Here is a 27,370-nt window from a genome sequence, read left to right on the forward strand (position 1 = left end):
ACCCAGAACAGTATTTTAAAATAATCTCTTAAGCCAGCTTGTAATGACTCTTAGTTGCAACTCTTGGAAGTAAGTGCATGATCAAACTTCACTTTGTTTGCATTTTGGAAGATTTAAGAAGGAAGTTTGATGGGAGTTTGACAGAACACATGAGACCTAAAAACCAAATAGGGAGAGAATTTTGAAACAATATCTAGTAATAAGAGTTTACAATCTTCTAGACGCCTTCTTACATATCAGGCTGAGCTGGCAGAAGAAGCTAATGAATTTTCCCAGCTTTTCAGATATAGGTAGGATTTTCTTCCAGTTCATTATGGAAGAAAATTTCATTTTTACAATTTAAACTAAAGTCTTAGCTTTCAGGTTTATGTGAGTAACAGAAGTGCCCCGAAGTTCAAATACAAGAAAGACAAAAATTAATGGAGAGCAAATTTACCAGCTAGATTACTGAACATACGTATTCATTAATTACATTATTTTCAACAGTATAGTCTAAAATCATTCAGCTGTAGAAAGTCACTCACAACTTGTCCATGGGGAGTTCCTCCTGGGTGCAGATAAATTTCCACAATATCACTCTCTGGCACCACTTCAATTCTCTGGACCTCCCCCTTTGCCAGCATCTCATTCACAAAGTAGTTCCAAGAAATGTTGGTCCCTTCTCTGTTCTCACTGACCATGAATCGAAGCATCAGCACTACGAAAGTTATGATGAGAAGTGCCCGTAAGCGTTCAAGATGCATCTGATGTTCCCTTTTCCTGCGCTTTTCATCCTCTTTAGAAAAAACAAGATACCAGAGAAAAAAAAACAGACATGAGCATGTAATTATGAAGCTTTCTGACCCAAAGAAAGGACAATTAAATGACAAAGATCAAACAATAGTACCTTTTGGGGTTTTTTTGTTTCCTTGCACGTTTGGTTTCTCCTGAAGGACTAGACTCAGAAGCAGTACCTAACTTACATTGCATGGGCAATTTTCTGGCTTGGCTCACAAAGGAGGTAGTGTGACTTGCCCAAGGTTATGCAAGTGTGTCAGTTTTTTGGATTGCGTGACATTCCCAGACCTTTCTGGCTTCTAGACTGTCCGACCACAGGGCCTCAGCTGTACACATGAAACAGCACCAAGTCAAAAGCCTGGTTATGAAAGTGCAAGCACTCAGATGTAAACTTAACAGCTACCTGAAATGAAGCACATTTTGCATCCTGCTAGCCAGCAAAAAATCTGCTTGCATCACATTGCTGCAGCTATATTCAGCTGTTCCCCAATACCCCAAAAGCCACACAGTGAGGCACTGTGCACACAGATTACGGAAAAGATGACGGAGGATCACCTCTTTGACTTCCAGTTAGAGGAACTGAAGCACCAGTGAGCCAAAGAAAGCCCCTCACTCCCAGCAATTATTGATTGTGTACAAAGACAGACAGCAATCTCAGACATCTTTTGCTCTGGTCAGCATTTCCTTTTTCTAAGGCAGTCTAATCCTGGTGCAGGAGGCTTCAGATGGTCACAGTCCACTAGACCCATTATAATCCCACCAAACGTCATCTGTTCTAAAACAAAAGACTATCTCACTTGCCTGGCCTAATATGAATATAGGTCAAATAAAGCCATCGGACCCCTTGCTGCCAAAAATCAAACTCAAGAATGACTATAGGCCACTTTTACAAAACATGCTTCTACACTGCCTCGTCCTCAGGTTGTTGCTAGCACATCCACTGGAAAATATTAGGAGTGAGTAAAGCCAGTCATAGTGTCACTGGTAAATCACATAACACAGTATTATAAGAGATAATTGCTTGCCAGTGAGCTCCTGACCTGCTGGCACCCTGTGTCATGAGACCAACAACATTTCAACTACCTAAGAAAACATCTGCATTTGCAGTAAACCTGAAATAGCACAAGAGACATGATATGCAGCTTTCCTATGCGTATAAATACACTGCAAATCAATCTTACTGTCTTAAAATCGCGCAGATTTTCTCCCATGCTTACAACTAACTTCATGTTTAAAAAGGTCTGATAATTTGTCCACATTAAGGATCTGTATTAGAGGCATTGCTGTGCTAGATGTGCTTCCCCCTGCCTTTACTGTACTACTGGCATACTGAAGCGATGAGAAAAAGGGATGGTTTACTTCAACTATTTGCCATCAAGCCTTTTTTTCAGACTCCCAACGTTTTTTTGCACTGCGTCAGCAAATTTAAAATTCTGTGGTCTGCAAAGGACTGCCACAGCACAGTTCAATGTCAGCTGCTAGCTAGTGTTTGAGTTAAGATGACAATAAATATCTCCTCCTCTTTCCAGTCATACGTGGAGGTTCTCAATATATAATTTAGCACTTGTTCTTGATATACAATTTAACATCAACATGGCATACATAAATACTATTCTACACCCAGAAATAAATTAATTCTGTGCCACTGGACTGCTAATGCATCTGCCTGCAGCAGCCCAGATTCGATTTATTTGCAAATTCATAACAAATGTTCTGACACTAGCATTTATCACTAGCCACCAATTAAACCCTACACACACTGCAACAAAACCAAGGGACAAACATATGACCCAGGCAGATGCTAAAAAAAGTACTCTGTCCTTCAGATACGCAGCATCATTTTTCACTTGTTTCCCAGCTCTGGTCCACATTTAACAGGAAAGGCTTGTTCCTAAATAGAAACAATGCAGCTTTTCAGATAACGCCATAATTTCAAAAGACAGTGACAAGCTCAGACACTGCGTCCAGCCCATCCACTTTGTTCTTTGATACCATCTCTTCACTTCTGCGTTATCTGCTAGATCCAGCTTTATTAGAACAAAGCAATTCATCACAAAGCTGCGGGATGACATCGACTATAGTCTTATTAAAGAAAATTAAAATACAGTATGGTAGAGGCCTTATTCTGGGCAACACCCTGAAAAGCTGAGCATGTTCTAGATAAAAAAGATTCTCTAAAGAAAAGAAACTACTCTAGAAAGTGAGTATTGATAGAAAGTCCATCTATTGCTATGCAAGTGCCTTGGAGATGTGAGAGTCAACTATTGCAAAAGCACTTTTCTGTATTAAATTTGACACAAAGTGAGGAGGCATATAATATGTTCTAAAGCACATATAACTGAGGATATGGTCACAAAAAGATCACCACAAGGTAAAAGCTGGCCATTAGGTATCTCGGCACAAACATTCTCTCCGGTTTCTAGGAGTTAGACTTGTCTAGGACCTACTTGTCAACCTGCAGCTGAATAACTTCAGGAAAAAACACCATTTCTAGAAAGCTAGAAGGCAATGCAAAGCTTTCCTCTACTCTGCATTTAATCAAGGACAAAATCAATCTATTTCTAAGCTTACGTAAAGTGTGACTATCTTTATAGTACAACATTCATGTTGCACCATAAGCTACCCCACAATATTCAGTAAATGAGAACCAGTAACTGGATGTGACACTGGCAAGTAACAGCTGTGGGAATACTTCCAGCTTTTCAGTCTCAAAAAGCCTCCATGAAGCAATGATTTGCCATTAACCCCAAATCTGAACTCTCTGATTAAAATCTTGCAAGGGCTGCAGTGACAGTTCGAAGAGTTCTTTTTAATAATTACTGCAGAGACAAGTATTCCCCTGGAGACATGGGGTAGCATTCCACCTCCCAAAGTCAAGCTATCCATTAATCACAGGAGAAAAGAGGCCACTGAAAACGGCATGTTACTGTTTACTAATTTTAACAGCTACAATACTTCAAGGCGCTGTGCTCACAGTCACCCTGTGCAGTCTTGCAAACACCAAGGGCCCCAACCTCTAAGCTCTGACTTGTTTAACCAGGAGTCTTGTGATACCTGCACTCGCATCCCCATTGAAGACTTCAACCCAGTTAAATGGATCAAGCAGGCAAAGGGACTGCTCTTGCCTTAAAGAGACTGCAATGACATGAGTCAGGCTAAAAGTCAGCAGGAGCTGACTGCTTTTACTTCAAAAGTTTGTTAGTCCAAGAGGATTTGACCATTATGTTTAAGCACAACAAAGGAAAAGCCAAGCTATCACATTATTTGATGACATTAGGCAAAAGTTTATCATATAATTCATAAAAATCTATTATGATCTGTGTGACAAGCATGATGTTAAATGCCTTCCAACTCACAGTACAGAGGCTGGAGCCCTCCATCTACAGGTTTAGCCCTCACTCAAAGGTCCAGGAAACAAGCAGCACAGCAGACATCCATGAACCCACTCAAGACATTACCAGCCCCTGCAAGCATCACCTAACGTCATAAAATGAAGGAAATTATCAGCTCTTCCACAAGCATTACTGACAAGACAAGACGGAAGAATGAGATCTTCACTTGGGCCACTTCTGACACCTTTCTTGAACTGCCCCACCAGGCCAGCAGATACAGGACATGCCAATCACCTGTACAGCTTCACAGCTAAAAATCTACACCAGAGAGTCTGAAAAGATGCTTATCTAGAACCTAGAAAATCTTTGCATGCACTTCAGTTCTCAGGAGGAATGTACTCACAAATAAGCAAAGAATTTTCTTTGCAGAAGTGGAAGAGTCAAATTACACTTTTTAAATGGAATGCAGATGTTGTCAATCTACAAATAGCAGAAAGTTGACAACAATACCAAGACCCACAAATCCACTCGTATTTGAAAAATGTTTGGTGAAAACCTACTGGTACATGATAAAAGTACCTCCTACAAGGCTCAGAACCCCGCCTGTCAGAAGTTATGCAAGGTTTTTGTCTAGTACACTAGAAGTATTCCGCTGCACCCCGCACCTCCCATTTTTGTCATTAAATCCCTCATCTCCTTAAGTTTAAGGTAAAGAGAGGGCAATCCTCTAATTCTCAACATCATCTGGCACACCACATAGGTCCCTAGGTTCCAGAACACATTTAGTGAGATAAAACTCATTTTCAAAAAGTCCCATACAGCAGAATACCTGGGGTTTAGGCAGTATAAGACATGCAAAAAACCAGTATCTAGGAAGATTGATTTTAAAAAAATACGAGAAAAATTCTGAGCAAGTGCCATTAGTAACACACCTAAGAATTCTTGAAGGAATCAATTTTTAACTTTGAGCTCTGTATACCACTAGAAGTAGAGACACATCCACAGTGTGGGTAAATGAAAAAAAAACCCCCAAAACAACCCATAAACAGAATCCAGCTTAAAGAACAGAATTTAGTTAATACAACTTTATTAAGTCAAAATACTTTACACCAAAACCTTCTAAGCCAAACTTGATTGATACTACTGTTCCCCTTTACAAAAAGCGGCAAAACTTAAGGTAAACATCAATGAAGTTATTTGCATAGGATGCAAAGTGGGACAGAAAGAATCAGTTTCATGATCAGTCTTGAACCTCGTTATTGCCTCATGTAAGCCAAAATACCCCTTCAAACTTGTTCTTAGACACAGGCTTGTAGAGGTGGTAATTTACAGGTTTACAGTAGCAGAGATTGAAGCAGTACGGTGGACCTTCCATGCTGTCTACACTTACCCCTCACTCACACACATGGTTTCACTAAGTATCTTCTTGACACATACATACCCTCGTCCTCCTGCGGAGATTTCTTTTTGAGTCCTCCATTCTTCTGGTTACTCCCCCGAGAGCTTGAAGTAGTAAAATAGTAAGTGCTACCTGCAGGCAAACACAGTTAAGTAGTTATTGCCAGAGGACCTCAGGAGACAGTGAGAGAGGGGGACAGAGGATGGCAGAAATACACGCAAGCTCCAAATGCATGGAAAGCTAAGCTCCACATCCACTGAAGCGCACAGCTTCCTTTGTGTAGCAAGGAAATGGGACAGGCTCACCACAGGGAGTAATGGGAGGGACAGACTCCCTCAGTTTCCTTATATAATATAAATTTTTCGACAATCCCACCAAAATACGGCTTTTTTCAGAGATTATTTTAATGAAGCAAAGAAAAATTATCTGGAGAAATTTATTCAATGCTGAAACACGTAGATGTTTTCCAAGGTATAGCCATAGTTAACACTGGTATGATCAGTTAAGAACAGCCTCAGACTAGGAATTGTAAATGCTTATTAAGGAAATATACGTACTGGAGTTAAATGCAGGTTTCTCAGTAAATGCTGTTAGGATACTCTTAACAAAAGCCAAGAGAGTAAGGCTACAAACAGTAAGACTCACAGTTGCTGCTATAAAACAATAAACAAAGGCTTTCTGCACCAGGAAAATGCAAAAAGTTCAGAAGCAAGACAACTGTCTTGACAACAGCAGCTTCCATTTCCCATGGTCTTTCGAGAAAGGCTCCAGAAAGGGGAATAAGCCCAGAAACTGGGCTGCTTGTCCACTGCTAATTCTACTAGAAGATTCACTGCCATCTGAAAGATTATGCATATACTGTTATATTAACTTAAAAAAAAATCCTCTCAAAGGTAAAGCAGCCCAAGCTCACCAGGCCCACACTGGCCAGAACAGCTGTGACAACTTTCATTCAAATCTCAAAGGCATCAGCAAACTTGTCTTTCCAATTTGAAGAGGGTAGCAAGAACAATAATTTCCTTTATTTTACCTTGCTGAACTTTTGCTCTAAGAATTCAAATAACATTTCCTAACATACACTTTCAACTTGTTCCAGTGCAAGGTTTTCAACAAGGTCATATGACATGATTTCTGACCAAGGTGAACGACATTTTCGTCTTAGGCTTTGCTAATGAGGCAGAGAAAGATTCTCTACTTTAAAGTCTGCAGTTTTTAAATTAGCTTTTAGGTCTAATGACTCAAGTGCTTACTTAATCATGCTGAGCTTCTTGTGGAAAGGTGCCATTGTTCATCCCTGTCACCAAACAAAAAAAACCTAGAACCCCTGCAAAATGCACACAGCTCCAAAGCCAAGAACAGAACGGGTGGGTTTATTTCAGTTTCAGAAACACACACAGTGAAGGTAAGAAAAAGTCAATACTCTTACTAAGTACTACCTTTTCCCCTCCTCCACCTGTACGGTTGGTCTTTGGGACTCACCTAAGAGATTCCAAAGCCTGACTGGATCTTGAATTATATGTTGTTTCCCCAGGACTCCACTGAGACCTTGACGTGGGGGGAAAAGTGTTTGCGACAGAAGGCTCTGAGGGAAAAAAAAAAAAAATAAAAAAAGAGACAGCTATTGTAACCTTTCTGCATGTCATGAGACTAAGATTTCTACATGTGAAAATATTGTGGGTAAGCTGCAGGACCTGCTTGTGCTGTGCACTTGCCACAAGAATTTGAAAATATTGTTTATAACCCAGTTCAAAGAAAGCACATGCATAAATAGAAACATACTGACACTTGAAAATTTTATTTTTTTTCCTCCCTGTACCTCCGTTCTTCATTCTAAAGATGTTGGAAGTAATTTCTTACAACATAAAGATACCCTCCCACAACAGGAAATCTTAAGGACTACTACTTTGTAACCCTACTGCGTGGCAGTAAGGACAACACAGCTATTTACCTGTGGCAATGCAGCAATAATCCTGCAGTTGATATTCACATTTAAAGGCCAATTCACAACATCTGAACTAACGCGTACTAACACTTTCACCGAACACAAGTCTTGGCCCTTCTCTGTCTCACCACCCCTCTACTGCAAAAGCACAAATTTCTGTGCAGCACACCAGCCAGGAACACTGACTGCTGAAATCCCTCACCCTTTTCTTCTGGTTTGCTAGGCAGTGACAGCTTGTGGTGGCCCGAGACGGCTCCCTCTTGGGATTAGTACTTTCTAGAACGGAACTAGCTTAAACTGATCACAGGAAAACCTGGCATGATTCACAAAGCAGTCCTACAACTGTTTTTCCTCCATCGCCTACTTGGGCAGCCAGTGCTTTTTCCCTGCCCTGAAGAAAACCACAAAGAAGACTGAAATCACGTTGGAGGCCTCGTTTAAACAAGACCCTTACCTTCTGCATGAAGGGGCTGTGCTGGGAGGGCCCTGCCATACCAGCAAATGGGGAACACGCATCTGTGGCACACACCGAGACGGTGGGTGCTTATATCCACGAGACGCAAAGAACCAAGCAGGAAAAAGGTTAGAAACACACCCTTTAATCAAGATTATCTAGCTTACGACAGCCTGGTACCGCTGGTACCCCCCAAGGTACTGCAACGTAGCACTGAAGCGATGGACCTTGGGCATGGCCCAACCGGCGACACCTCCCACGGGAAGCCCTGTCTCGAAGCAAGAGGCCGTTTAAACGCAAAGCCGCCGGGGCCGTGAGCCTCCCACCCCGTTCGCCTGCTCCCTGGGGGGACGCGGCCCGGTCAGCGCCCGGGCGGGCGGCGGGAGGCCACCGAGGAGGCGCAGGGCTTCGTGAGGCGGCGGCGCCGGGCCCCAGCAGCCCGCAAGGCCTCCCCGCCCGCCCAGGCCGGCGGCCCCCGCCGCTGCTCGGCGCTGCGCCCTCCGCCGCGTACCGGGGAGGCGGAGCCCCGCCCCGAGGCCGGCCCCCGCCGCTCCGCGGGCCCCCCCGCCGCCCCGTTACCTGCAGGCCGCGTCCCGCGCCGAGGGGACGGCCGCTGGGCCGCGGGCCGGCCCAGGCCCAGGCCGGGGCGAGCGGCGGGGCAGGCCGCCGCCAGCAGCCCCGGAGCAGCAGCAGCCGCTGCAGCGCCATCAGCCGCCCGAGCGTCCCGCTCCGCCCGGAGGGCGGCAGCTGCTAGCGAGCGCCGAGGGGTCGCTGAGGGGAGGGCCGCGCCCGCGGGCAGCTGCGTTCGCCGCCGCGCCGGGAGCCAGAGGCCTCAGCGGGGACGGAAGTGCCCGGTGAAGAGCACGCGGCCATGTTGGAAAGGGGCCGGCAGCGGCGGCACTGCCATGCCTCAAGATGGCGGGGGCAACCGTCGGCGTCCGTCGGCCCCGCCCCCAGCCGCGCGGGGGCTGCCGGCCCGGCCCGGCCGGTTACTGCGGCAACGGGGAATCCCGCTCTCGGCGGCCGCCGGCCCCTCTCCTGAGGCCCGGGCCAAGGCCCAGCCCAGCCCGGGGCCCCGCGGCCCGGCCTCGGTGGGGCACGTCCCTCGGCTCTGCTTTGGCCGGGGCCCAGCCGGGATCCTGCGGCCTGGCCTTCGCCGGCCCCCCAAGGCGGGCTGCCTCCTGCAGACGAGCCCCAGGCCACGGCTGCCTGCCCAGGTCCCCTGGAGTAGCCGATTCCCACAACCCAGCTAGGCCTTGTCCAGGCCCTGCAGTGCAGGCAGCCCCCCAGCCCAGCCTCGGCCAGCCCTATCTTCGCTGCCCCAACAGATTTAGGCAGGAGGAGAACAAACACCTGGCAGGAGCGAGCAGGTTCCTGCAGGCACAGGAGAGAGTAGAGGCTGCTGCCACCCGCCATTGCTGTGGAGGCATGGCACTAGGAAAGCAGGCCATGCTGGGTCTCAGGGTGTGAGTACGTTAACTAGCTCCACTGTGGGATTTTTATTACTCTTAATGTCACGTCCCACATAATTGTAACATCTGGGAAAAGAGGGAAGAAACAACCTTTGCAATCTTGGAGTCAACAGAGAGACCAGCTCCCTCCCTTTGCAGCTGTTGCTGAGGAAGACTCCCCTTCTGATAGCTCAAGGTATGAATTAGCTGATAGAAAACAGCATTTAGTACCAGCAGCTGAGCATGATGAATTAACAAGCACACTCAGAAGTAAAATGAGTGAACAAATGTATATACATTTATATGTTTGCTCTTTGTCATGCAGGTTAGCTGGCTCCCGTGGCCTATTTTCTGTGGAAAAACCGTTACAATGTGTTTGACAGCTCACAGCAGCCAAACTACAATGCGACTGATGGTCTGCATGCATGTTGGTGCACGTGTGCGGTTCTCACAGTGGTGGAACCCCCCCCCCTTAAGCATTGCACCAGAGCGTGTCAAGGTTATGAGTAGTGTTAAGTTCCCTATGTACAGACACCACAAAGGTCATTGTATTTTAAGTCCCTGATCCTAAATCTTGTGTAATCTCTTCCTATTTTGCACTAGTGAACAGCAGAGTGGGTAGGCTCAAAGTCCTCTGCCAAGTATTTCTTTGGGGCAGGAAGGCATTTCAGAGCAAACATCATCTGCCTCCTGCCACAGTTACACCCTTCTTGCTCTGCTGAAATTAATATTCTGTTTGCAAGGCCTGCAGATCTGATCTCTCTAGCCTGCTTCCTTTGATGTGCCTTCAAGAAGTCATGTTTCTTTCTTTTCTCCTGTCTGCCTGACCAGAATGGTTTCTGCAGCTTTTTCTCCCTCCCTCCTGTCCATGTCTCTCCCCTCAGGTGGCTTCAGAACAACTTTTAGCTATTGTCACTGTTGTTGGTTCTCCTAACTTACCTGTCCTAAAGAATCTCAGGCATTCTTGAATGGGAGGTTGCAGGGCTACATAAAATAATAATAAATATCTCCCTTCCCAGCAGGTCTGAATTACCATCCTCTTTCTAAGAGTCTCTTAGGATGTTAATTGTCATCTGCCCCCTGGGATGTGTCTAAGTAAACCTTCTACCAGCAAGGTCTATTAGCATGTTAATGTCCTCCTCACTCCTGGAAGTCTCTTTGTATCACTGGCTTAATCGTCAAACAGCTTAATTTACAGACACAAAATTAAACTGGTTGCAATTAATCCATATTGGCTGGTCATAGCTTGCAGTGTCGCAGTAGGGATGTGACAGCTGGCTGTGGAGACACCAGTGGCTCCTCCACCCCACAGATACCACCCGGCACAGCCAGATTGGCTGAGCTGCCCAGGGAGATGCAGTGTGGCGTGCACTGCTACCTGCCTCCACTCCATGCTGGCCACGTGGGCTCTTCTAGCATGCGCGCTGTCTGTAAAGAGAGTCACTGGCACCTGCTCTGCCTGGGGAGGGATCTCTGCCCCTTGTCCTGGCTGAGACTGGAGGCTGTGAAACCCAAGGCTGGCCCCTTTGAGGCTACAAGGAGCCCAGGTCCAACACAGGTATGCACAAAGCTAGAGGTGAAATGGGTGCTGCAGAGCTGCGGTGGCTCTAAGTGACTAGACCAGTGAAGGACAGTGGAAAAAGCTCTGGCTCAGCACAAACACGGGCACAGCACAAGCCCTCTGTTCTATGCCGACCCACACTGCTGCAGAGCTGAGTGTCACATCTTCACCCACCCTGCAGAGGTATCCATGGTGGGGGGTTACATACACTCCAGCTGTTTGGAGGAGGAAACGGCTCTTTTGGAAGTGCTGACTGTTGGGGGAGGCTCCCTGTAACACAGACGCAGAGAAGTGCAGTAGTTTCAGTGGGGAAACAGGATGCACCAGGAACCATGGGGCAGTGGGGCCCCCCAGTACCCCCAATCACTGCAGGGTACCAACACCACGTGCATCCCTACCTCTGCTTCACTCAAGGCACATCACACCTTGGTTTCATCCATCTTCTGATTAGACCTGTTGCTAATTAGACCTGATCTATTTTTAAAGAGTTGCATCATTTAAATAGAATTACAGCCCGATTAGAAGTGAAGCAGTGCAGTTTGCTTAACACAGGACTTTACAGACTTCTGCCGGGCTGTCCTGAGAGAGCACCAAGTGCGTTCCATTATGCCTGCCTTAGGTTTGCTCCAGCTTCAGTGAAGACAACCTCACACCCATTTAATGGTGGAGGGCAATGAGAGCTGAATGGGTCCAAACTCTAGCACAGATGACCACCCACAGCTGAGTCTGGGCGGGCTCACTGACTGAAAACAAGCAGCTTTTCAGGTCTGTAGGCCAGCTGGACTCTTGCTGTGACACTCCCAGACACAAGATGCAGGCCTTGGTGTGACAAAACTGTACTGAACTATGAGGACTGGTTATTTACAGACGTGCCACATAGCTGGAGTTGACGCAATTCCTATTCTTCCTTTCACACTGTGCCTCAAAGGCAACCAGATGATGAAGCACCAGGAAGGAGGGCTGGGGATCCTTGCCTTGCTGGTGGCGACACAAAGTGATGCCAGAACGGAGTGTCAAGAGGTTTTGCCCTACATGCAGTCAGCAACTGCTATGGCTGCACTGTGACTTTTGCGTGGACGGCTGAGGCTGTGCTGCGTACGTGGAAGCGAATGCTGTCCTCTGTGTGTGCGAGAGATGACCTTGGGAAAGGTGGCTTCAGTTGCTGCCCTTGGACTGCAATATGCTCCTTTGGGAGTAAGCCAATATTCAGAGAAGACAGATATAACCTGATCCAGGCTTGGCCTCGCTGGGATGTGCTCCAGCCGTGACATCACTCAGCAATGCCACGTGTATTTACTACTGGGGAAAGGTGCTGGATTGGAATCTGAAATCCCTGGTTTATCTCCTGAGCAGGTTAGGAGCAGGAAGCAGCATTAGCTGCCCCGTCTTGTATTTTTCAGGCCAGGAGTAATCAGTTTCCACAGCCAACACTGCTCTGCTAGGTCTGAGAATTCACATCTCCTATTTCCACGCTCCCTGTAAGACAGCCTTGCTGCCCTTGTTCTTGCCCCCCCAGGTCTCAGGAAGCTCTTTGCAGGATGCTGTCCGTCCCCCAGCTTAGCTCAGACTCATTTCAAAACAGCAAACCGAGTGAATGGATACCTAGAATCAGGTGGCTGCTGTGTCATCCACAGACTTCACATCAATAATGAATCAAAGGATTAAATTGAGAGCTGAAGCTGCTAGAAGGTAAATTCAGACTTTCTGAAAGATGAAAAATTGCTCTGTTACTCACCCAGCAGTGTAAGCCAGGACTCCTCCATGGCAGGACAAAAATGCACAGCCCGGCGCTGGGTAGGAGGCCCCAGAGTGTTCCAGCACCCCTCAGCAGCGTGCATCTCTGTCACGTACCAGATGGGGTTTTTTTAGATTACGTCTTTGCAGATGACAAGTCAAGGTCAAGGGATAGATGCTTTCCTTCAGAACAGCAAGGCCAAGCACCTAGGAAAGCCTTAGGCTCAGGAACAAAGCACATGCTTAAAAGACCACACATCTGTCCCTCAAGCACAGTGAAACTGCTTACCAGGGAAAGCTCTGTTCAGCAGTCAGCCTTTTATGTGAGCCAGCCCAAAACCATCACACCTATTCCTCCAGGAACAGCTTGGGATCGCTGCATGTTCCAGTGCTTCCTTGCCAGACCCACTTCTTGACCTGCTCCCCTCCACGCACAGGGGACACCGTGGCCCTTAAACCGCTCCTCCCTGGGTGCAAGGGGGACACCCCATGGCAAGGCAGCCCACGAGCTTAAGGCATAACTGGGACACAGCACTGGGGTACAGAATTTTATCTCTGAGTCGCCTCTAAAGACCAGAGCATTTAACTTTAAGATAGGTAGGTGACAGATGGCTATAGGCAGGGGATCGCAGGGTATCAGCCATATAGCAGCAGTGACCAAACTGTCTGCCAGTCATGGCTTACAAATTACTAGAAAAGCAAAGTAAATGCACGCAAGAAGGACTGACGCCCTGGGTACCTCTCAGCTTAGTTGCCGGGGTAGAGAGGGAGGCGGCAAATAGCTTGTTTCTGACTCAAAGGCCACGAATGAGCAGATTGCTCCACGGGAGTGTGTTCCCTGGAGAGCTGCTGAAGCGTGCAAAGCTCAGGAGCCGCTCAGGAATCCATCTGTGTGCAGGAGGTGGCTGAAGTCATCTCCAAACCTCGCAGACTGGAGGAGGTCAGTAAGCTCCGAGTGAGCAACTGTCACTGCACCTCTGAAATCCATAAGCAGCCTAGAAACCTAAAGCCTGTCATTACAAATTGTAAAAACAGTAATTAGAACAGGACTGTCATGAGTTCACGCCTAGAACATCATATATGAGGCATTTACCCAGCAGCAGGGGACCACTGCCCTCAGAAAGCATCCTTCTTTAGGGATGCAGGATGCTCCATGGACTTACTGTTCGCATAGGCATAAGGTCTCGCAGGGAACCATCTAAATAGACTTACTATCCATGAGAGCAGCTCACAGCTTTGAGGGGTCCATCAATACTGCTGCCTGTGCAGGCCAAGGGCATGGGGTAGCACGGGAGCGAAATCAGCTCCCGGTTTGCTGCCTCTGCCTGTCCTGACCCCAGCGTATGGTCCTGGGGCTTCACTGGGACTCAGCTGATTACACAGTGGGCTGCATCGAGGATTTAAACTTTCAAAAGAATACTGTTTTGGTACAAGTGAGCTGCTGCATTAGTTTAGCCTTATTATTTAATCACATCTCATAGAGCTGTGAGCAACCACCTCATTATAAAGCAGGTGAAAGCCCAATATTTTATTTCTTAATGGCATCACAGGCAGAAGGGCTTGTTTTGAACTGAAGTTGTCCTTTAACGATGACAACAGCAAAAAAATACAAGGATGGCTTGAAAGTAGTTTTATTTAAGAAAAATGAGATTGTGTGCAGAGTTAGGAAGGTTTCTGCTGCAGTACCAAGAGCATCAGCTGTACTCCTTGCTGGCTTTCCAAATGGCTGCCTTTCTAAATGGCTGCTTTGTTTGCCAAAACCATCTTTCTTCAAAATGTTAATAGATGACATTAATTAAAACACGAGCCAAGCTTGAAGTAAAGGTTCTTCTAATCAAAGTTCTTCTAAAGTTTTATTCTCTTGGCCTCTTTGATGTTGGCACTTGACTGGTCACACAGGATTTACCCTGATGTGTGACTGTAGCAGTCATAAATCACACATTGACTAATCTATTAAAAATAGATTCCCATCTTTGCATCCTGATAGGAGCTGAATCAGCAGAGAACTGCACCCACATTAATGCAGACCAGGTATTTTTGACCTTATGGGTGACATAATGGTTCCTTCCACCACAAGACAGTTGCTGTACAGCTTCACAGGAGCTCAGCTGAAGCAGTGAGATGGTTACCTACTGGTTGCAAAAGCAGGTGAGCAGCTGACACAGGTGCCATCTCCAGAGTTAGAGAGGAAAAGAGTAACAGAGCAAGGACCAAAGGGTCACAGAGCTCTTTCCCCAAAGTTAGTGTCCTTTTCTTTTGCTGTAACAGAAATAAGCCTGAAAGCATATTCCCCAAGTGGCCTAATTTCTCTGCCCTCATGCAATGTTCTCTTTCCTCCTCAGCACCAGAGTATTTGTTTTATTTTGGGATTTGAGAGCTTGCAACCTTTAGTGAAGGATAAAGGTGCTCTCAACAATTAACTATAGTTTTATTTCCTCTTAAGAATTGCAATGAAGTTGCAAGGAGCAAAAACCATCCCAGCGTAGAAAAACCAAGCAGGGTAAGTGTCCTCATTGCAGAAGTCTCACCTAGAAAACCAGCAGAACAACCCCCAGCTGAAACCATTCTCCCCTCCTACTCCCACTGTTAACTTTCTTTCACCAAGCACTTTTAATGTCCCTCCCTGAAATAGGCTGATAGTCCACACTGTTGTGTTCAAATAGAAAAAGGTCAGAATGACACAGAAACGATTTAACTTCTTCCCCACCACTGGATCTTTGACCTGGATGACATTCAAAGCTGTCACGGAAGCAGTTACAGCCAACTATATTTAGGAAATAAGAAAACATATTTCCCCTCTCATCTACTCAGAGGAACCAAACTGGCAAACACTTGCAGTGTTTTCAGTGAAGGTAGACAAGAAGCTTAATAGAAGGGAGGACAAAAAAAAAAACCTACCCCAAGAACCTTTTCTTTTGACTGTTTTAGTAGGTCTTATGGAAGAGGAAGATGGGTAGAGATAAAAAGACTAAGCCTAAGTAGAACACAGGACCAGCTTAACAGGCTCAGAATAAATCTCTCTCATGCTGTTATTTAACACTGAAGTTGTCCACGTGCTCCTGAGCCACTCCTCCATCACTACTGAGCCCAGCAAAGGGATTTTTCTTCCTGGGGGACTGCTGGCACATGAGAACAATCCTTTTGGCTGCCAAATGCCAAAAAAGCAATCAGAGTTATGGACCACACTCCTGGAAGAGGGGGTTTAAAAAAACAGAACAATTACCGATGAGGTCACTGGTAGAGCTGCTCTCTCAAGGGTTCTCCATCCTCAGCAACCAAAACAAAACGCAGTGACACAGCTGTGCAGGCGGCTGCCACCCACACCAGGGCACCTTGGCCACCTGGTCTGGGCAAGGAGCAGTGCATGTTATCCCCATTTTGTACTTGCTGTAAAGATCTACCCCATAAACTTCATCTTCCCTGGGGGATACTGCAGCATTTGTTTTACCCTGATGATGCAAAGGGGCTCTGGCACTAGATGTGTGGTGTGAAATACAAGGTATACAATAAGCATTCCTATTCTGCAGAAGGGTGGTGCTGAGCTCAGGCATGGGCAGTGAGTAACAGGATCTACCGGTACTTTTGGAGTTACCTTAGTGCTGGAGAGCATGTGTTTAACAGGTGGGAACACAGCGACTCTTGGGAGCAGATAAGACAGCCTCGCTGGGGCTGGAGGCAGCGCTGCAGCCAGCCAGGACAGGCACCAGCAGTGTTTTCTCAAGTACAGGAACCGAGCCGTCATGTGGCTGCTTGTCTGCACGGCACAGCAGAAGCACGCCTGCACTTCTGCTGCTTCCACAAGCCCAGTGGGACAAAGGCAGAAGGCTTATCCAGCAAGAACGGCCAACCCCATTTGGAGAGCCAAGGGTTTGGTTGTTTTAGAAGAAACCCTGTGAATAAAGACAGCACAAAAAATTGATATTATGAAAGGATTAAAAACCCCACCAAACCAGGCACAACCAAGGCAGCCTGGTCAGGAGGAAGCAACCTGTCCCAGGGCCAAGAGGGAGCAGGGCCTGTTTTGATGCGCCTTTACTGTACGGTAGAGACCACCCAGGCCTGGCAGTGAAGCCCCACTTGGCCGCCTTCTCCCCGGAGGGTGCGGGAGCTGCGCTAACCCCGGTGCCGGTGCCACAGCCAGGCCTCGGCACCCGCAGCTCCAGCCAGGGCAGCCTGGAACTCCACCCGCCTGGTCCATTCTCTCTCTGACCCTGGCAGCGACATACGAACAATGGTTTAGCTCAGTAACTTCCAAGAGAAGTTTCTCGTTAACACAGCCCCTTCTGAAAGTAAAAGCAAACATTTAGCATCAAGAACTTTTAATGAAGACGTAATTAAGGAACTTGGCCACAAACCATGAAGCGATTTGTATTGCAGCATCTATCCACATGCTGCGGCCACACCATGCAGATACAGCCGATAGTTGGATGTAAACACCAAATTAACGCCCGGTGCCTCCTGACGAGCGGCTCAGTAACGTGTAACTTACCGTCCCCTCGAGCCCCCCCTGGCCCTTAGGGTATAGCCCCCCCGCCAGTGCCTCACCCCGACGATGACTTTCGAGTGTATCGGTGCGCAGACGCCAGCGGCCCAGGCACCGGACCCCGCACCCTCCATCAAACCGGGGAGCGCCCGTTCGCGGTGCCTCTGAGCACAAACAAGGGACAGCACCCGAGGCGCGGCAGGTGCCACCACTGAAGCGACGGAGCGCCTGGGCTGCGCCGGCACCCCGGGACTGTCCGCCCGGAGCGGGGCAATCCCGGCAGCCGGTGGGGAAAAGCGTGGGGAGGGCGGCGCGAGCGAAGCGCCTGTCCACCGGGGTGGGGAAGCATCGCCCGCCCTCCCAGAGAGAGGGTGAGGACAGAGCACGGGACCGACCCTGCACCACCTGCCGCCGTTCGTGCCGCTTGGCAGGCCGGGGCGGGTGGCACGACAGCGGACAGTCTGCGTCCCGCACCCCGCACGTACCGCCGGGGGAGCAGAGCCAACCCGCCCCCCCTGCGTCCCGCCCCGGCGCCCAGCGCTACGCACGAAGACCCCACCCCGGAAGCACCGCCACACTCCTGACCTCTGAGGAGCTCGCCAATGAGCGGCCACGTCGCGGGACACGTTGGCCAATGGCGGCCGCTCCCCGCCTCCCCGCTCCCGTCGGCCCCCGCGCGCAGCGGCGGGGCTTGGCTTGGGGGGGGCGCTGCGGCGCCGAGTTCCACCGCCCCCCTCCCTCACCCCCCCGCGGCGGCACTGGCCGCGTTCCGCCAATGGGGCGCGCCGACGCGGCGGGCCAATCAGCGGCAGCGTCTCAGCGGTGGCCGATCGGGCGGGCGGGCGGCAGCGCTGCGAGCCGAGGCCGAGGCCGAGCGCGGCGGGGCCATGGAGCGTGCGGCCGGGAGGCGCCGCCGCTACTGCCCGCGCCCCCTCCGCTAGTTCCGCGCCGCCGCCGCCGCCCCCCAGCGCCGCCGCCGCCGCCGCCGCAGTCCCTTCCTCCCCCCTCCCCCCCCCCCGCCGCCTCCTCTATGCGGCGGGGCCGGCGGAGCCGCAGGCCTCGCTTCCCCGCGAGGCTGCCCTCGGCCCGCTGAGCCCGGAGCGCCGGTAAGGGGCGGCGGGGGGGCGGGAGGCCGTGCCCGTAGGAGCGAGGCCCGGGCGGGGGTGGGAGCGAGGTACTACGGCCTGGTGGTCGGGGAGAGGGGCCTAGGCGGGGGCTGGGGGGCAGCGGGGAGTGGAGGGGCCGAGAGAGGGGGCAGCGGGTGTGTTTGAGGGGGGGTGCGGGGAGAGGGCGGGACGGGGTCGTGCTGTGGGGAGAAAGCGACGTGCAGAGGGTGAGGCCGAGGGGTTTTGAGGGGGGGGCGGTGATGGTGAGGGAGATGAGGGGCCGTTTGGAGCGAGGAAGGGCTTTGGGGGGCTGCGGGTGGAGAGGGGAGCGCGGGGGAGCCCTGGGAGCGGGGAGGGGACCTGGCGGGGCAGGCGGTGGGAAGGGGCTGCGGGGAGCGGGAGGGACGGGGCTGGCTGTGGTGAGGAGGGGTTGGGGGGCTGCAGGTACAGCTCGGAGGCTGTTAAATATTTCGGGGCTCGGGGGCTTGCGGGGGCAACGCGGGCAGGAGGAAGAGGGGGCTGTGGGTCGGGGTCGCGGCCTTGGCCCGTGCCCCCGCCGGGCTGTGTGGGGGCGCGGGTGGGCAGCGCGCACGTTGGGGTGAGCGCTGGCTGGGGGAACAATACCAAAAGTTGTCTGAAATGGTAATTTCCGTTTCCCATTTCATCATCCCTGGGTAGGCGTTAGCCCTGCGTGTGTGTGCGCAGAGGATGGAGCTGAACCGAGCTGCCGCCAGCCAGCCTGGCTGATCCCCGTTTATTTATTTATTTTCTAGTTTAATCTTTAAATTGCTTGGTATTTTTCTCCTCCGAGGAGCCTTTGTGTGCCGGGGAGGGGCTGCTCGACACCTTTGCCCCTTAGCAAAGGGGGGGGGGGGGGGGGGGGGAGAAAAAAAAATAAAGAATCCCAGCCCAAAACAGCTGCACTTCTGCAGTCCAGAATTAACCTCCCCCAGTCCGGTAGATTGATTGCATGTTTAGAAAGGCAAATCGCCGCTCTCCCCCAGCCCTCGCCTCGAAGGGAGCGGGGATGAGCTGAGCCCTTGATGCCCTCTGCCCTTTCCCAGAGAGAGCAGCTGTCCTGCGAGGGGGGTGTGCGTGCAGAGAGAAAATCGGCCTGTTCATTGAGGCACAAGAGTCGGTGTGTTTACGGATTGGCTTCTACTCTAAGCTTGGAGATCTGTTTTGATATCCAGTTGCAGGAAAAGGGTTCCTCCCCCCTCCTGGTTTTGTACACAGAGTACTCTCTTACCACTGGGGACATGGCCCTATAGGCAGAGAACAAATTCCAGGCAGCTCTTGAAGCAAAATTCCCTCCTGAGATGACTTCTGAAATTGGGTATAGACAGTTTTTATTTTTTCTTCCTGTGTAGGCAGAGTTACTTAGCTGAAAACATCTTGCCAATGTAATGCTTTGTAGTGGCTGTGTGCTGTGCTGAAATTTGTATAAAATTAAGGAACTTGGGGTTAAATGTATTTTTCTTTCTGGTTTCTTCATATAATGGAACGTTTTTATGTAATTGCTCCAATTATTTCCTTTTGGGGGGTGGTGGTGGTGGAAAACCCCCACTCCATGAAGTCATGGAGGGGGAGAAGATTAACTCTCGCATGTTTTCAACTGGCATTGGTGCATTCTTTTGTGTGTGCTCTACCAGGAACTAAATATTTGACTTGATTAAAAAGAAAAAGTTGGCATTTTTACAGAATGGATTTACTGGCAGATTAGAGGTGTGTTATTGGAGCACTTTTAAAGGGTTGTGGTGGCTTGCAGGAGCAGGGTTTAAAATGCTACGTGGAGCAGGGAAACTCTTAGGCACCTCATTTCGTTATGCCTGTGAAACGTCGCCCTGAAGCTGCGTGACCTGTTTTCCTTCCATGGGGAATGCTCTGTCAGTGGAAGATCTCACTCTGAGAGGTGGTCCGTGACTGCGTGGGTGTGCGCTCAGGGCTCTGGTCGAGCTGCTCCTGTAGCACAGTTACCCTCACGGCCTTCGCGTCTCTGTCCCTAGAGCAAAGCCTTGTCTGCGCTAGCCTGTCTGTCCTGGTGCCTGCTCTTGCTTAGGCGTGTCTGGGGTTTGTGGAGCTCAGCTTTTTGTATGAAGAGATGCTCCGGGTCTCTGCTGCTGGGAGACCTTGTCAGTCCTAAAGGAGGTAGTGCAGGAAGGTATAAAACTTGCCAGGGCACATTTTGTCTGTGTCCTACCTGGCAAAGGGCGGTCTGGGCTTTGGAGGAGTTTGCTGTGAACCTGTATTGTTAGGCTAGCTGGGACTTGCATCACCTCCAGACTTGTCTGAGTAAGTGGTAAGGGTTTGGTTTGCGAAATTCACAGCAGACTGAGTTGCCCATGCAGCGAACACCGCACTGGAGTTTGGAGCGTGTACAAGCCCTTTGATGTCTGCCCTCCCACTTGATTAGTTCCCAACTACACACACACACACCCCCCCACCCCCACCCATTTCTGTTCTAAATAGTGATTATAGGAGCCCTGGTCATGTAAGTGTTAGCTGCTTTGACAGGCTGGAAACTGAAGATGTTATGTTTAGTGTTTCACTGTTGGTTTTACCATTCAGTTCTGCTTCTGCTTTTAAAAATGAACTCTTGTCTGTATCTCCATTTCATAAAAAACATGGCTCAGGGTGAACTGATTTTTTTTTAATGTGCTGCTCTTTGTTTTTACGATGTTGTAATAGCATTTTCTCAGACTTAAACATACAGATTGTCCAATATGAATGTTGGTTTTGGATGGGGGAAGAGAAATAAAAAAAAAAAAAAAAAACCAGAACAAAACCCCCTCCAGCAAAGTGCTGGTCTTCATTTCTTCCTTCATGTGTGGTAGACAACCTGTTAAGATTATTTTATTTTCTACTTATGTTTTAATTGACTTAAGTCCCCAAATATGCTTCTAAACAAAACGGAGCAGTGTCGTGCAGTGTTCTTCAGCTGTTCAGTAGAGCAGACAAATGTATTTCTCTAGGGTCAGTGAAGACTAGTCGTGTTAATCAATACTGTAGCAGCAGTGTTCCCTTTTCAGTAAACCAGATGGACTGCTTACAACTGGTGGTGATTATTTTAACTGTGTAATTGTAACATGGCTGCATGATGACAGTGTTTCCTGCAGACACTTCAAAGGAAGGTTCCTGACAAGTATATCTTTACAGCGTTTAATCTGTATTCTTTGTCTTTAAGTTGTGGCTTTTGGACATGTGTTTGAAGTATGAAGATTTTTACCTCCTGCTTTTCTGTACATTAAAAGGTGATACTCTGTGATAATGAAGTGTCTCAAGTATGGGAATAAACCCAGGATTTTGGGGGCTCCCACAGTGGTGTATTGGTTTCAGTTAGTTTTAGATCCTTGCAGGGACTAAGGCAAAAACTAGGAAGAGCGTTAAGTAACTTTGGAGACACAGCAGCAGGTTTTTTTGAAGTAGTGCTTGAATCTTCTAAAAGCATGCATGTGGGTTTGTTTTGGGGAAAATATGTTCTGTGGTGACTTGAGTCTTAACTGGGACGGTCTAATTACTTGGTGAAGAAATCCTTCTCCAAGGGAACGAAATGCACAGGACCGGAGCTGGTTAATTACATTTTATAAAATTACTGAGTGACTGCTTTCTTCCGAGGTTAGCCCCTCTTCCTGCCTCCGTGCGGAGTACCTGAATTTCAGGCTTGACAGTCTGCTTTACGGATTGAAATTCTTCCTCAGTATTAAGATTTAATGGTGGTAGCTACAGAGCAAGTGGTGACAGGTACTATTGCTTTTCAGGACAGCAAAGCAAATAATACCTGGAAATACATGGTGGTTGTTATTCTAATTGTATTCCCTTGATGAGGCTCTGGTAGAGGTGGCCTGTCTGCTACCTCCATTATAAGTGAGAATTGTATGTATTTCAGTTGTAAAAGGCTGTGGAGAGAAACTGTGTCTCCATAGCAAAGATTTTAGTGTTTCGTGATACACTTGCATATATTTTTACCCCATCTAATTTAAAACAGTCTGCACAACACTTTACAGGAGTGATTTGTATGCAGCTTTTAAATATTTTCTTTTTCCCTGCAAGAGAGATTAGCGGCACGGAGCTGCTTTTTCTGAGGGCGCAGAGCACTGGGATTCTCAGCCAAGTGTTACGTAATTTGTATGCCACTGATGTACGGTCATAAAAAAATACTCGCATAAATGATAAAGGAAAGCTTGTGTAGTCAATTATTTGAAATCGCAAGCATCCTAAACAGTATGGGTTTGTGCAGCTAGAGCCTCAATAAAGTATGCTTGGGCAAAATGCTGTCTTTGGTATTCTGCTGTGAAAGGGGTAGGAAGCTGTCACTGCCCATGGTCTGGAGGCTGGTTTTGAGTGTTTTCAATCGTACCTGGAATTTTCAAGCTTTCCTGTGTGAGAACTGGTGTGTTCTGTTGTATTTTCTCATGCAACTGTTGGGTATTTAAAAGTCTTTAATTCGTCTGAGTCTGGGTGGTGGTGCTAGCTTCATCTGTGGCTAGTTAGAGGTGATGCCAATTTGTAATCTTTTACAAGTGTATAAAAAAAATAAAAAGAAGCTTAAATGCTAATAGCAGTGAAAAATCTGTTCAGCGTATAGAGTGTGCGAAGGAAGCAGGCACACACGTTGGTCTGTGTAGTCTCCGTCAGCTAAGCTGAGGGCTTTTAAAAATCTGTTCTAATTTTTATGCTGTATGTGGAATGGCTAATCCCATAAAAGCCTCGCACCTTTTGACAGATGAAACGCTGCTGTTCTTAACTTATTTGAGTGAAATATTTTTATAGATGGTATTAGCTCTGTGGCTCCAAGGGTAATGCAGTCCTTACACGAGAAAGATCTTGCTTTGATCTGACAGCTTTCAAGATCCATTTCCAATCACTGAGTTCCATTAACTCTGTTTATAATGGTGCCCTCAGACTTTTTTCTGTTTATGTGACTCTTCAGGGTGTTAACATTTCTGTGTATATGAGTTCTCTTTAATAAACTGAAGGAGTAATTGGGGTCAGGAAAGGAAATAATCCTGTTAGAAGGTGCAGTTAATTATATCAGGTATTTTGGGCTCCAGAATTCTTCCTCTTGATTCTTTAATGTTTTCTCCAAACTGTAGAATGTAGAGAAGTTTGTCAAGTTGCCACGAAAATGGGACAGTGGGGCAAGGTAGTGTCTCTGTGGTTAATTTTGGGAGCGTGAAACCAGTGCGACTGCAGGCTTGCTGACTGTGAGGGACATGGAGGAGCGGAGGGGAGGCTGCACTGGGTCCTACCCCTTCTGCCTTGTTGCGACCTTCAACATGATCTTACCAAGTCCCATGTCTATCAAGCTTGGTGTGGGAGCCCAGATGGTGGGTGCTGGCTGTCAGCAGCCCTCTGTGCCTGCTCTTCTGGGCACCGCTGGTGTCTTGCCAGACCTCACGAATGAGAAACTGTCCTGGGTTTTCCTGTCCCTTTCGGTTTTGGTAGTGAAAAGATGTGAGCTCCTGAAGAGGATTTCTGAAACCTGTGTCTTTTCTGGTTGATTTTCATTTTCTTAAGTTCATCATGTGAATAAGTTGTTCCACTCGTTGCAGTGTAGCTGTTGTGAATGGAGGCTAAAATTGCAGTCTGTGAAGGCTGAGGAATTGGGAGCCACTACCCCAAAGTAAACAAAAAGTGTACAGTAGTCCTTAGCGTTACGGGGAGCAGTGATGGAGAGTGAATTAGCTGTTGTAGCCAGAAGAAAGTGATGTTTTTTTCTAGGTCAGGGTTGAAGTCACTGTCAGGGTGGTGATGTGAAGCATATATTACTGTCTGCATTGTCCCTGCCATATGGATGTGTGCAGTAGTGCCCTTGGCATTCATGCATTGAATTATTTATCCTCTGAAAATCTGTAGGCAGCCTTTCTTCCCCTGTCTCCAAGAAAACCAAACTGATCTGATGAGTATTTTTAAAATAAATCTTCCACTATAAATTATTGCAGTGGCAGGAGCAAGCTATTGATTGCATATTGTGTTTGTATTAGTAAAGCAAAGGTTACAACATCTGGCATTTTGTGGAAACATTGAGCTATTAATTCTGCTGCTAGGTGCAAGAGTGTTCATGCTGGTGCTGGGTTCAGTCAGAGGTGACTAAAATGCATGCCTGTTTCTTCTTCAGCAACAAAATTTTACAGACTTTGAAAATGGAAAGGGTAGAAAACTTTTTAGTATGTGTAAAAGAAGCCTTGTCTCAGCTCTGTGCTGAGGGAACTGATGTTTTTCCCACATATGGACAGCGAGACAGCACCTCCTTTCCTCTTGCGTTGTGTTGGATTTGCTCTGAGAAAAATGTTAGGGGGGTCCTTGTTTGAGCTGTAGGCTTCAGGTCCTCAGCTGAGGACATCAGGGTCTGCAGGGTGTCATGGTGGGGCAGTTAAATAGCTGTGGGTAATCAGGGGAGGGAGGGAAGGGGAGCAAAAGCTGAAGGAACCTGGCTCTAATTTTTTTTAAGAGACTGATGGCTTTGCAGCATAGAAAAGGTTGAAAAATAATTTACCTTCAGAGCAGCATAAAGCTGCTAAAATTGTGTCGCAGGCATGGTGAAGGAGGGAGATGTTACTCTCTAAAATATTCGCCACAATCCAGGGGCAGCCTGTCCCTGAAGGCTTGACAGCCTGTGCGGCAAAAGGCTGAGGAGCTTGGTTTTGAAAATACTGTATTGCTCTGAATGTCTTGATATGAAATGAAAGTATGTGTAATTAGGAACTCCTAAAAAACCCAAACCAACAAAACCATTAAATAGCTTTAAAGGAAAAGAAGGTGAATGGAAACTTCATCATTAAGTATAAAATGCTTAACAACAGTTCATGGTGCATCTTCATTTTAAATAAAGCATGCATGAAAGTGCCCCCCCCGCCCCTCCGCCCTGAGCAGAGTGTTATCAGCTTATCTGGGCAGGAGTTCAGAGCCATAAAAACTATATCCTGCTTACACCTTCCAGCCTATCCTATGACCTGCTCTGTGTAAACAAGTTGTACCAGGAGCTCCAAATTACTAGCAAGTAGCTGGGTTTTCTGCAGGCTGGTTAGGTCCAGGAGGAGCCCAGATAAAGTTCCAAGAAGTTCGCCGTTGGGAATGGCCTCCTGATAGCTGCCTTCTACAGGGAGGAGGTAACTGATACGCTGCTGGCTGTGGCAGTGACCATATCCTAAGAAAAGCAGTAATCTTTTGGGTAGACTTTACACTTTCGGTCTGGTGTTTTCCATGTTCTGCAGGATGATGGCTGTTGCAGATTGTGAAATGTCAGTGTTGTCGTAACAACACACACCGCTTGCTGCACTGACTGCCGTTGCGTCAGGTCTTGGATGGACTGAAGATGTAAGCCTATTTATAAAGTACTGCTATAGTTACAGCTTTAGATGGATGGATGAGATTAGCCATGCTAATGCTGGGAATAGATCTAGGTAGATGAGGGGACTGGGTGTGTGTGTGTGGAAACAAACATCCTGCTCGTGGCTGTGCTATGGCTGTTTAAATACCACTGAGTGAGCTGGTGCTCTAGTTACGGCGTTTGGCTGCTTCCCATAGCTAGCTGTCTCCTTGGTTTCATCTTGCAGCTAGGCACAGGCAGATACATTTAACTGAACTAGATTGTGGGTCTATATGAGCAAGCCTGGGTATTTTTGTGTGTAAAACTCTTGTCTTTCTGAGCAGTCCAAGAGTTGAATGCGCTAACCAGGCTTGAAGATGAAAACCTGTTCTCCTTGGACGTTGACCTTTTTGTTCCAACTCGCGTGGTTTCTTGTCCTACCAACTCGAAAGGGACATGTGAGACTATGCTAGTTTTGAAAATGAGGATAGCATCTCTATTTTTTCTAGTTTCCTTCCTTGCCATAGCCTGTCTCTCCGCACATGTTGGGGTGCTGCGTGCTCACTGTCCTAGTCTCTGATCTGTTTGACGCTCTCTGTTTTGCCACCTGCCCAGAAGGCTTCTGACTGGGATCTGAGGTGCCCTGCATTACTCAGAGCTACTCTCTGTTGTGGGTGATGGTGGCAAATCAAAATTGCCTTCCCCTGTGATCAGCACTTGTACTGGGGTGTTAAACTTGTTCTGTGGTGAGAGCTAATTCAGCCTTTGAGTTAGCCCTCATCCAGAGCAGAAGAGATCAGACAAGAATACAACTTTGTGGCTTTTTCCTGGTGTGCTGAGTAGTGCTCCTTAGATAGAAAGCTACAGGTTGTAGTCTTAAAATGCTGAATTTACTTCTGCAGTCTGTTCTGTCTGCTAGCTTCTCCTACCTCACCCACCATAATATTCCTTCTCCCTTCTGTCTGTGCCTCTTCCTTCCCAGGAGCCTCATCTAATGGAGGTTCTGCTTGCCTCTCTGCTCTTGCTTTGGTCCTCCTCATCCAGGATTCTTGTTTCTAATTTTAGCCTGTCTGCCTTTTGATGTTCCTTCCCGTCTGTTCCTGCCTTTCTCCTTTTCTCTGAGATCATCCTGCGTCTTCATCTCCCTCTGGAGATCTGGGCCTTGTTTTTTGCATGGTGGGAGGAAAGTACTTCAAAACGGGAGCAAAGCTGCAGTAGCATTGAGAGGTGAAGGATCAGAGGGCGTGGAGACTTCTACCAGGGGTTGAGAGTTTGGGGTGCTGGCAGCACTGGGTCTGCTGTTGTGTGCTTATTGTGCGTACCACTAATGGCTCGTTACCTCCTTCTACCACCTGTTGTCTCTGGTTAGGTCAGCTGTCTGAATCTTTCTGTTTTATGGATTCATCCTGTATTTGAACGATGGGGCTCTTTTCCACGACATTACCGGTAATAGTTGTAGGCAGAATTTACTCATATGGAGCAGTGCAGGTAATTGAAATCCGCAGGAATCCTTCTGATAGTCTCTCCGGAGCTGTTATCTTGTCCATCTGGTGCTAATTCACTTGATGCAGCTTGCAATAGAGAAGGGTGCATGGGAGGTCTGCTGGCAGCGTTGCATGAATAGTATTGCCTAGCAGCCTGGCTTTCCTCTGAACCTCCTGCCGTTTGCTAGGGCATGAAAGCTGCAAAGCTGCATGGTTTTCTCTAGAATTTTACTTTGCGTTAGCATGCATTTGCTTACATTTACAGAGAAAAATGACTTTTCTAATGCATATGCGTTTTGACCCAGTGAGCCAGTTCTCCGCAAAAGGGTGCAGTGTGC

At 48.0% G+C, this 27,370-nt stretch overlaps 2 protein-coding genes across 12 annotated transcripts in view; one reads left to right on the forward strand and one right to left on the reverse strand.

Annotated features, from left to right (window-relative positions):
* SPG7 (SPG7 matrix AAA peptidase subunit, paraplegin) overlaps window positions 1-17,640 on the reverse strand; it is a 42,075-nt gene extending 24,435 nt beyond the window's left edge. The window contains exons 1-5 of one of the 5 annotated variants that reach the window (XM_080364854.1): window positions 16,243-17,640; window positions 12,652-12,756; window positions 6,988-7,090; window positions 5,551-5,640; window positions 525-775 (exon numbers count right to left, since the gene is read on the reverse strand). In XM_080364854.1, coding sequence (XP_080220980.1) covers window positions 525-775; window positions 5,551-5,640; window positions 6,988-7,090; window positions 12,652-12,756; window positions 16,243-16,392 — 699 coding nt within the window. In that variant the 5' untranslated portion in view covers window positions 16,393-17,640. Of the gene's footprint in view, window positions 1-524; window positions 776-5,550; window positions 5,641-6,987; window positions 7,091-7,904; window positions 8,014-8,045; window positions 8,173-8,483; window positions 8,780-12,651; window positions 12,757-16,242 lie in introns of those variants that run through there. The other 4 variants (XM_080364858.1, XM_080364855.1, XM_080364856.1 and 1 more) reach the window with 4 other exon arrangements.
* A 301-nt stretch (window positions 17,641-17,941) lies between these two features.
* The window catches only part of ANKRD11 (ankyrin repeat domain containing 11), a 159,731-nt gene continuing 150,302 nt past the window's right edge, over window positions 17,942-27,370 (forward strand). For 3 of the 7 annotated variants that reach the window (XM_080364843.1, XM_080364841.1, XM_080364849.1), the window contains exon 1: window positions 17,942-18,239. The gene's annotated coding sequence lies outside the window, so the exon portion shown is untranslated. Of the gene's footprint in view, window positions 18,240-19,150; window positions 19,576-25,150; window positions 25,349-25,394; window positions 25,557-27,370 lie in introns of those variants that run through there. The other 4 variants (XM_080364845.1, XM_080364847.1, XM_080364844.1 and 1 more) reach the window with 3 other exon arrangements.

Source organism: Falco punctatus, assembly GCF_963210335.1.
Source record: "Falco punctatus genome assembly, chromosome: 14".
NCBI classification, from domain to species: Eukaryota; Metazoa; Chordata; class Aves; order Falconiformes; family Falconidae; genus Falco; species Falco punctatus.